The 11,209-nt window shown below is 25.6% G+C and overlaps 1 protein-coding gene across 1 annotated transcript in view; it reads left to right on the top strand.

The window, feature by feature from the left end:
- Window positions 1-102: 102 nt before the first annotated feature.
- LOC129981198 (B-cell lymphoma/leukemia 11A-like) overlaps window positions 103-11,209 on the top strand; it is a 209,181-nt gene continuing 198,074 nt past the window's right edge. Inside the window, exon 1 of the mRNA XM_056091937.1 lies at window positions 103-384. Coding sequence (XP_055947912.1) covers window positions 333-384 — 52 coding nt within the window. The 5' untranslated portion in view covers window positions 103-332. The remainder of the gene's footprint in view (window positions 385-11,209) is intronic.

Here is an 11,209-nt window from a genome sequence, read left to right as displayed (position 1 = left end):
CTGATGCTGCAACTCAGGATTGCTGAAACTTGTTTCAGAATGAGAGAGAAACTGGAAAAATATGAGCAAAACACAACCGGAGACCTGACGTGGTGGAGCAGCTCTTAAGCGCTGAGCCGGCGTCTTTCCCATGATGCTTTGCGAGCGGCCATGATGTTGAGAGAGGAGCGATCCCTATACAAATAGCGGTGAAAAATGTAAAGACGTCGTCGCAACTGGGCATCGGAAATCGGGGGACTAGTTTTGTTTTTTTATTTTCCATTTTTTTTAATTTGTGCCGTTTAGTTTGGTTTTTCTTTTTTTATTTCACCAAATGACTTCATGTCGATGCCATGTCTCGTAGAAAACAGGAAAACCCGCAGCCAAGAAAGAGATTAATTAACGGTGAGTTGTTTTTCTTTTCTCCTAATTTTTTCCTTCTTTTTATGAAAAATGTAATAAATGATTTCACTTCGGTTTTTTTAAAGCTTCGATATTTTATATTACCTGGAATATGTCCGGGAATGAACTTGTAGAAACTATCCAATGAATAATATGTTTCGTTTTTCCACTTTTTTCGAAGGTGAAAAAGTGTTTGAAACTTTTTTCGGAAACCGAAGACCACGTGAGTGTAGAGGGGTGTATGTACAAATTACAGTCCGTTTCTTTTCTCTTTTTTTTTCAATGAGTGATTAGTGGTTTAAAATAATACAAAATAAAAACAAAGGGATTTGAATGTTTTTAAAAAGGATTTTATAAGCGTAACCACTCCTGTTTTCTTAAACATTTAAATATATTCTGTGTGTGATATTAACTACTGCTTATTCGTTTATTTATTCACTGAGTATTTTATGGAAAAATCAAAGTAAATATTTATTTTGATAAATTATGGCAAAATATATAAATATATTTATATGGATTTTATTTTCGTTTATATATAGTTAAGCATTTTCTATAATTTAAATTTTAAAATTTGAGACTATTTTTCATATCCAAGTTCTTTTCAAAAAATATAATCTGAATTTAATAAATTTTGTTTTTATTAATAGTTAAAAGTAATTTCCTAATATGTAATAATTAATTATAATAATATACTTAATAATTATTAAATAAATGCAAGTGAGGAAAAGTGTGAGAGTAAAAAGAAAACAAAAAAGCAATGGATAGAGATATTTTTAAATTAATTTTGTATAATTTGAGCATAATTCAAACTGCATGCATATATCTCAATACTTATTTTTTTTTAAAAATAAAGTACTCTTTTATTTTTAAATTATAAAATGTAGCTGATTAAAATATATAGCCGATATGAATTAAAATTTTTTACATAAATTATTCCATTGAAATTAATATAAATTTTAAAAACATGCAATGGCATTATTTCGTCAATTTTACAAAACTGTTCTTTTGAAACTGTATAACTTAGTTAAAACTATATAAAAGTGACGTATATTTTCAGAAATTATTGATGCTTGACATCTTTGTATCCTCAAGAAATTCTAAAAGCTAATAATTAATCTTGGTGAAATTTTAAATAGTGCTTTCAAAATACTAATGCTTTATTTTTTCTCCTTATTAATAATGCTTAGTTTACTTGAAATAATAAAATTCCTTTAAATATATATCACACAAATAATTTTGTTTCCTTTCAAAAAGAAAAGCATTTTTTAAATTTTCGCTGCATTTCATTATGTTTTGTTTCATTGAATATTAATATTGATCTTGTTCCAACAGGAATAAAAAATATTTCCTTTACTTTGTAATTCATTCCGAAATTGTTATTTCATTTTTTTAATATTATTTTGAATTTGTATAACTAATTCTTAAGTAATTTGATACAACATTAATTTGCAATCATTAAATCTGGTATAACAGATTACGATTCAATAATTCATTATTGGAGCCACGTGTCAAAGTATAAAATAAAATAATATAATTAGAATCAAATTTGAAAAATGAATTTAATTAATGAAAATAGTAATAATTGCTGTAAGTGATATTATATTTTATATACTATTAAAGTTTCAACCAATACCTTCTTTTATGTCAAATATTTGTAGTATGTTAAATTAGATTTCAACTTTTATAAATGCATGCAATGCTCTGATTACAGCACATACCTACATTAAAAAGCAAGATTCAATTTTAAATTACATGCCTAAAGAAATTTAATATATTATAAAATGTGTAAAACTATTTTATTTCTAAAAATAAATTTTAATTTATTATTTATATTTTTGTAATAAGAAAAGTGACAAATATGTTTATTAAAAAACATGAATTGAAAAAAATAATTCGTGAATAATGCCATTTTATCACACGGAATTTAATAAAATCAAGCAATAATGCCAAAATATAAGTATTCGCATGTTATCAGAAGCAGAATTCTTCACTACAAAATAATATACATTATGCAGTACATGCATCATAAAATAATATAAATCATTTGGTACCCTTTCTCTGCTATATCTACATTATTTGCCCTTATTTCTAACTAGTATATTTTAGTTGCATATGGATATTAGTATGTCAATGTGCCAAATTACACCGTTTTAAAAAAATTCCCTCACCCCCTAACGTGAAGTGAAATAAATAGGTCCGCAGATGTTAAACACCCCCTTCCGTCAAACGACCTGAATAGTAAAACATGAAAAGAGATCATTCATGGGGGAAAAAACCATTTTAAATAGAGATAGGTATTAATTTGATGCCCATGTAAATTAATCAACAAGTTTTTGAGATCTAAATTCTGGCTATAATGTTATTTAATGAGTAAATTAGAACATACTACAATAGCCATAATTTCCAAATTAGAATCGTTTAAAAAAATAATCATTATGAAATTTGAGGTATATCTGTATGTAAGTGATTATTTTAATGACTTTAAAGAAATCTTGAAACAAATCAAAACATTCATTATTGTTATTTATGGTTAATTAAAATTAACAATAATTTATTTTCAATCACAGTTAAGAAGAAAAATGATATTCGTAAATGTAACATTTGTGAATAATAAATAACATAATAATAACTAATGTCATAAATATAGCATTTTTAACTAACATTCACGTGAATATTTTCATGAATGTTACATTCTTAAGTAAAACTCACGACACCATGTATTAAGTGAAATTCACAACATTGTGTTTAATCATCTTAAATCCTTCATATTTTAACAATTTCAAATAGATTACTTTTACAATTTCATTCTTAAAATCTAAAAATGTCACGCATACATATTAAATATGGGTTCTAAAAAGAAGGAAGGATTGTAATGAAAAAAATATATATATAGTTAGTATTGCAGCTAAATTTAAAATGTGAAAGTGACAATTCCCCAAACCGTTTTTATATTACAATCCGAAAGAAATTAGTAAATATATGAAATTTCTTGATATCTTAATTCAAACTTCATTTATTGCTTTTTAAAAAAGTTTTTAAATTAAAATAAAGTATAGTAAGAAATTTGTAAATGCTTAGTAATGTATTTGTAAGTTTTGGAATTAATATTTTTTATGTATAATTTTTCTATTTAAAAATCTTAAAATATGATCATTTCATATTTCGTCATCAGAATACACAAGTAAAAATTTTTTAAATCGCTCGAAAAATTTCATTAAATGTTTCTAAAAAGTATAAATTAATATTTTAGATTTGAAAATTATGAAACATGTTTATTTAAACAAATGTTATTTTGACAAAGTATTTGTCATAAACAATGTTCTACTGTACTATCTCGCAATAGCAAATAAGCAATTTTAGCCGAAATAAGTACAGAATTATGGAATAAAAATTTCATATATAAAAAATTAATAATTAGAATTATTATTTATTTAATCACCTTGAATTTACTTTTGCCAACTAAGCTTTCATAGTATACAGTATTTTTGTAGTAGTCTAATTCTTCTCGATTACTCATAGCAGGCAGTACAACTACTGATAACAAGTTGAATTTCTGAGAATAAAATATTAAATAAATATAACTAAATATTTCATATTTCAAAAACTAAATCTTCAAAACCCTGAAAATTTTGTATTTTATAAACGCGGATTTTGTATTTTGCAGCAAAAACATTTATATAGTTTAAAGCATAGAAATACCTTTTAAAAATGCACAGAAATATTTCCATACATATAACCATACTTTCAGCAACTTATTTCTATGAATATGAGGTTCGAGTCTTTTCATTGCTAATAGTTTTTTCCTCCGTTGCCAAAAGATAAATTTTTAGTCAGTAAAATAAAATCTCACGAAATCTAAAATATTTACAGTGATTTCTTTTTTATATTTCTCTCATTCTCTGATTTGTCAAGCATACATTCTTTTATTAAAATCACGCTAGCAAATCCAATAAGAAATTTAATAATATTCTCCAGCTAATCATAAAATATCTTACATTCATCTAAAAAATTAGATTTTACCGAAATTTCTATCGTATTTCATTGCAAAAAAGCTAGCATATAATCAACAAAATTATGGTTTAATTAATTTAGTAAATTAATTCATTACAATCAATTAAATTATGGTTGAGACTTTAAGAAAAGGTTTAAACAAAATAATCTGTACTTTGTTTTACTATTTGAAAATACTGTATTAATTGTGAAGAAATGTATGAAGGTTGTACTTTTTTGTCAAAATGTATATGAATCAAGAAAAGCAATTTTAACTATTACTGACTTTGTTTTTAATGTATTATTATTATTTCCTCGAATAATTCCCCTCATAAATTAAAATGGATTTTAAACGTCAGTGTTTAAGATAATTCCATATGAAATATATTTAACTCCTTTATTAAAGTTTTGGTTGCAGAAAATTGATTTATCTAATTGCCAGAAATGATTTGTGTAAAATTGTAAATGTCATTTACAATTACCATTAATAAATAGTTATAAACAAAAAATGAAACCAAATTGTTAAAAAATAAATGAGTAGAAAAAGGAAAAGTGAATTTTAATATGATTATCTTAAGAGTTAGGTACTATTTTTGAGCTGCAATATACGAAAAATGAATACGAATACGGCAAAAATCGTTCAAAACACTTCACAGAGTGACTATAGTGCCAAGATCTGCCAAATTTGGCGGGTAGTTCTTTATAAAGAAAAATCTGGACACTGATAAAGATTATTGTAAGTTTTAGTTCATTTCTATTGAAAATTACCCGAAGTTTTAAGATCTTTCATTGATAATAACGGAACGCATTATCGCATAAAACTGCCTTTTATACCATTTTAGAATTTAAAAAATCAGCTTTTCATTCAAGCCAATTTTATTTCAGTACAAATTTGTCTCTAATTTTGAATAAATTTTCATTTACACTTTGAAACAATACTTGCCGTTGTTTTAGTTAATAGATTTGTTCACAGATTCATTGCAATGATATTAAAAAGATGTATACTTTAATGTGTATGTTATTAATATTAATTAAGATTAATGTTTTTTAAAAATAATCTTTCTTTCTCTCACTAGACTAAAAATATTTGTAAAGCTTTTTTTTCAAACTATAAAATTATTTTTATTGGCTGTAAAATAATAATTTTCATATGTAAATCTATATATTTTTCTCTCGTTTTAATGTAGAAAACGCGCGCAAGCAAAATAAATAAATAAATACTTAAGCTGTTATATATTTTAAAATCACAAAATTTTGATAAAAATATAAAATTCAAAGAAAGAAAAATATTTACTAATGGCTGGTAAATAAATTTTTGTTAATTTTTTTTATCAATAACATTTATTCAATCAATAACGATTTTTTTTATCAATAAGAAAAAAGTAAGAAAGGTAAAGTAAGTATAGTAAGAGAGTCAGCATTCCTTCTTAGAAACTAAACATTAAAATATCACCGTGAGAAAAGAGTAAAATAATAAAATATGCTGCCCTTTACATATATAAAATATGATCATAACAAAAAAAATGGTTATTTTTTAAATGTAAAGGGGAAAAAAATGGAAGAAAATATAATCGGGAATTCAGTTAATAACATTTCAACATAACATAATAAAGTTTTAGGTTATCTCCTTTTTCTAATTCATTGGATCGCTTAATGCGTTATTCAGAATGAAACGATTTTATATCATTAAATGACAGGAAGAGTTCTTCATTAAAGTATAATTACGTTAACAAGAGTAAAAGTGAAAATTGTGTTTTGAAATTATTGTAAAAAGGCAATTTTTTTTCCTTCATATTTTAAAATTAGCAAAAGCATGCACGTGAAAAATATAAGTTTAATTTGAATTTCATTACAACAATATGAAACAATGTTAAACTTAATTTTGTCAAAAAAATTGTTAAAATTAAAAGAAAATTACAATAAAATAAAATTGGTATCACTAAATAGTTAAATTTTTTTTATCCTTTAATATGTTCTTAGGTTACTGATGAAAAATGTTAAAATTTTGAGTAATGTTTAACTAACTTAAAATTTAATTAAAATTCTGAAAAGTTTATTCTTAGTTGATACTTACTACACAAAAAGTAACCAATTTATCAATTGTCTGTCAAGCAGTTTCTCCTACAAAAGGTTCATTCTGTGTTTAACTCTCAAATGACTAATTCTTTGCATCGCACATTCTGCTTAAAATGTATCAAACTGAGAAAGATTACTTCAAGTTCAGTATCTTCAGATTACTTCAAGTTTATAACAATTTAAAATAATCATGTTTGTTGAACTAAAATTATATTCTGTATCTTTATAACTATGCTGTCTAATATTTATACAATAACTTGAATATAAATGAAATCCACAAACTTGAACACGAATTAAATATTGTTTTGATCATTTAGTTTTTTTCAACATATTAAATCCAAATAATGTATAATTAATTGGCCCTTTTTCTTGAAAAATGTGGTTTTATTCATTAAAAAAAAACATTTTTATGAATTGCTCATATAATAGTCTCCATTTCTAAAGGCGAAATTATCATATTTAAACAAACATTTATATTAAAATCCATCCTAAAAATATCACCAAAATACACTATTACACAATCCCATGAAGACACTTTTCGTCATCACTTTTTGCCTGCGAAGATCACGAAAACAGTTTCTTTAAATAAACCAACCACATGCATTAATGAATTGTTTAAAGCCCCTCTTAAACCTTTTTCATTTCCTCGTCTTCTTTTAATAATAAATAGCTCAATTGCTTCACAATTTGCAATTTTGAAGAGAATAATTAGCCCCCTGCTTTCATTATAAAACACTGAAGACGACATTAATTAGGTTGTCTGCGATCCGGCAGCCTATTGAATGATTGTTGCATGCGATAACATCCCATTTATTTTAGTTAAAAGGAGAAAGTTCTATAACTCTTTATTAAAAAATCTCCGCTGGCTCAATGGCGACCGTCTGTTTTATTGATTTTGACACCTTTAGAGATATCGGAGAACATGCTACGGAACAAAAACGTGTCTGGCATACCCAAATGGTTTATTAATTACTTCTGGAGTTTAATGTTTCTCGCCATGGAAAAGAATTCTTTGCGTTTTGAGCGATTGGCGCAATGTTGCTGGCGCGAAATGAGACGATGTCCAATATCCGAAAGCACAGCCGTTTTGTTTCGATATGATTTATTTGTTTATGACACGCTACAGCAATATGTTTGTTGTTGGCAAAACTTTTGGAAATTCTTGCTTGGCGTTTATATTGAGCTGGGGCACTTGTTAATTTGAAAAGAAAATATAGGTTAAAGATAGTGACCAATATCCATTTTTTTTTTCTTTTGGCATTTTGACGTTGAAGAATGTTTTTAATAATGAAAATAGTTTTTTTAAATGTTCTGTCTTTAGAAAATGTAAATAGAATATGTTCTTATGATGGTTTCCTGTCTGACAAAGTGTTAATATTTTGTAAAAAGTTTTGAAAAATAATGAAACTCTTATTCTTCATGCTTGGTGATCAATAATTTTTAAAGCATTTAAACGTTCTATATTTCACTTTAGTTTTAGAATCTGAAATTTTTGAATAAAAAATTTATAAGCTAATAAAATAAGTAATACCAAATTAACGTGTCGGAACATAAAATAATACAGGATGTTCATTAATTATTGTCGGGGTTTCCGTACCTCATAACTTTCGAATAAAAAATATTACGCAAAAACCGATTACGTATTCGTAAATTACACCTCAAAGAATTTTATTAATGATATTAAAGTGTAAAGCTTGCACAATTTGCACTTTGTAGGTATTCAGCTGAAGGCGATCCTTTGAGTTGTACTTTACGAATACAGAATTGTTTGAGTTGTACTTTACGTATTCATAATTCTTTGAGTTGTACTTTACGAATACAGAATTGTTTGAGTTGTACTTTACGTATTCATAATTCTTTGAGTTGTAATTTACGTATTCATAATTCTTTGAGTGTACTTTACGTATTCATAATTCATTGAGTTGTAATTTACGAATACATAATCGCCTTCAACTGAATGCCTACAAAGTGCAAATTGTGAAAGCTTTACACTTTAATATCATTAATAAAATTCTTTGAGTTGTAATTTACGAATACGTAATCGGTTTTTGCGTAATATTTTTTATTCGAAAGTTATGAGGTACGGAAACCCCAACAATAATTAATGAACACCCTATATTGCACAAATTCTGAAAGTCTCAAAGTTTAAATACATTATTTGATACTTTCTCAATAATAGAAACATGTAAAAGTATATTAACTTCATTCTTAAATTATATTTAGGAGAACAATATTTTTAAATTTAATTATATACGTATATAAAAAATATTAGATTTTGAGTATAAAATTATCACTGGAATTTTCGAACAATTACGACAGAAATGTCTATTAAAAATTTGAGGAAAATGAAATCTTTTTCATTAATTGCACAAACTAATGATTAAGTAAAGTAACCGAGAGTTTTTAAAACTTCATTTAGCTTCATTTCATTTACAAAAAGTTAAGCTATCTATATTCAAATCAAGAATACAAATTCTTCCATGAAAATTTCTTGATATCAATTGATATTCTTACAGAACTAAAATAATACCAACTCTCTCCATTTTTCTCCTCTTCAAATTACATAAGATTATTATTGCTATCATTTATATTTTTATATTTATTAACTTAAGTCAAGGGATTGGAAATTTCTACTGCTTTCATTAAAAAAGCGTTTTAGCAATCTGACTTGTCATTTTTTTTTAAATCTAAGATGGATATAATATTAAATTATTTGCTTTTCTAAGGGGCTGATATTTGTTACTAACACATTAAATGGTTGCTAATTTACAGTACCAAAAGATTTGAATCAAAGTTATTGCAACAGTTTGAAATATTGCGTGCTTCATATCTTTACTAAAATTGCCTTTTCTTTGAAGTACGCATGATGATGGTTTTAAGTTTATTTTAATAATTTAAAAATATTTTTTCGAAATCTATTACAGCTGCTACTTTATTTTTAAAAAGAGGCCTGTTATATATTAAATTAAGATAATAAGAATTTTCTGTAGTCATCTTAACAATATATATTCTTTTATTTTTTTTAATTGCTACAAGCAAAAGTCTTGAACGGACCAAGGTTGCTATTACATTTTGTAATCTCATTTTCCAATTCAAACTGCTTATGCGTATCTCATATTTAGCTTAATTCTTCGAAGAAAATAAAAATGCATTTAATTCTCAAGGATCACTTGTCACATGCTTCATTTATTTTAACTAGAATTACTCTTAGTCAAATTTTTTCTACAAATCTCTTTTGGGACTTAATTCTTTGAGGTATTAAAAGTGCCCCACCTTACAATACAAGGTATACCTTACAGTACACCTCATATGCAAGGTTGGATACGTTTAGAACCACCATCTCTAATTACCATTCATGACCCAATGGGACACGGTAGAACTATTTAAGTCCCTCCCTATTACAAGAAAACTAAACTGAATTTTTATTCTTTTAAGTTTTTTATATTATATCATTCTTTTAATAATTAAAAATATACCAGCTTTTTTCGATTTAAAAAGACAATCTTTTATTCCTAAGATACTTTCATCTTTTAATAAGATCTTTTTATTTCTCAAACTTCTGTGCTCCAAATGGTTAATGAGGGACCGCATGAGAGATAATTTCCTTTTAACAGCTATTTAACTAAATGATTTTAAAAGTTAAAGTTGGAAATTCCATAAACGCTTGATTGAATTTAAATGCCTCATTAATATCTAAGAATATAAATTAAATTCATTTCTTTTCCTTATCGACAACTCGAAATTTTCTACATTTAAATTAGGATGCCGAAATCAGCATGGTTCGGTTTTAAATTTCAATAATATTTAAAAAATATATTGAACTATAAGTTGTTGAGAATATTATTTTTATGGTAAATTTATTAGAATATTCCTTTTTTTTTTTTTTTTTTTTTTTTTTTTTTTCAAAATAGGATTTATTCTATGAACATGAAACTTTAAATTTTGATCAAACGTTTTTTCCCCTCAAAGTTAAAGAGTGGTTTTCTTTGTTTCAAGGGCAGGTTTTTTTCCCCCTATATTGAACAAAAACTTAAGTAGAAATGTGAAAAACAAAGTTTCTTAAAGTATTAAAAGTACTCTTCTCTTTACAGTATCATATCTATCTCAATTTTACTAGCTTTGTGTATGTAGCTGAATTTTTATCATTGTATTCGTTGTGTTGTTAACAAAAATTTATGATACCTTACTAAACTATATTCTTGTGCGTGCGTGCGCGCGCGCGCGCGCGTGTGTGTGTGTGTGTGCGCGTGCGTGTGCGTTAGAGTTTCTTAAATTTATTATACTAACAATGATCCACTTACCTCAAATAAAAAAAATCGCACGGTTTTTCTTTCGTTAGAAAACTTTTTTTTACAACTCCGGTTGTGCACATAAGTAAGAAAATACGTAAATAGTAAGGACCATTTAAAATTCAAAAAAATAAAATAAAAATAAATAAATAAATAAAAATAGCAAGGTATATGGGGGGGGAAGCAACTAATAAAATTGTTAAATAATTTCCTTAATTATTTTTATTTAATATGTCATATCAACGCCTTCAATTTTATAACATTAACTGTCTAATTCATGCTATGTATGTGCATTGTGTCCAATCTTTTAGTAATATCTCTTATATACAAGGATTGTGAGTTCACTAAATTGCGATACACTAAAGCAAACATTACATATGAAATTTTTCTGCCTAAAAAAGAATTCTATATGAATCACTACAAATTGTTTATTATTAAAAACCGAGTTTAACCGAATTACATAACTACTCAAA

Source organism: Argiope bruennichi, chromosome 8 (genome assembly GCF_947563725.1).
Source record: "Argiope bruennichi chromosome 8, qqArgBrue1.1, whole genome shotgun sequence".
In the NCBI taxonomy this organism is placed as follows: domain Eukaryota; kingdom Metazoa; phylum Arthropoda; class Arachnida; order Araneae; family Araneidae; genus Argiope; species Argiope bruennichi.
The sequence above is the reverse complement of the archived record's forward strand: the minus strand, read 5'-3'. Positions and strand labels throughout refer to the sequence as shown.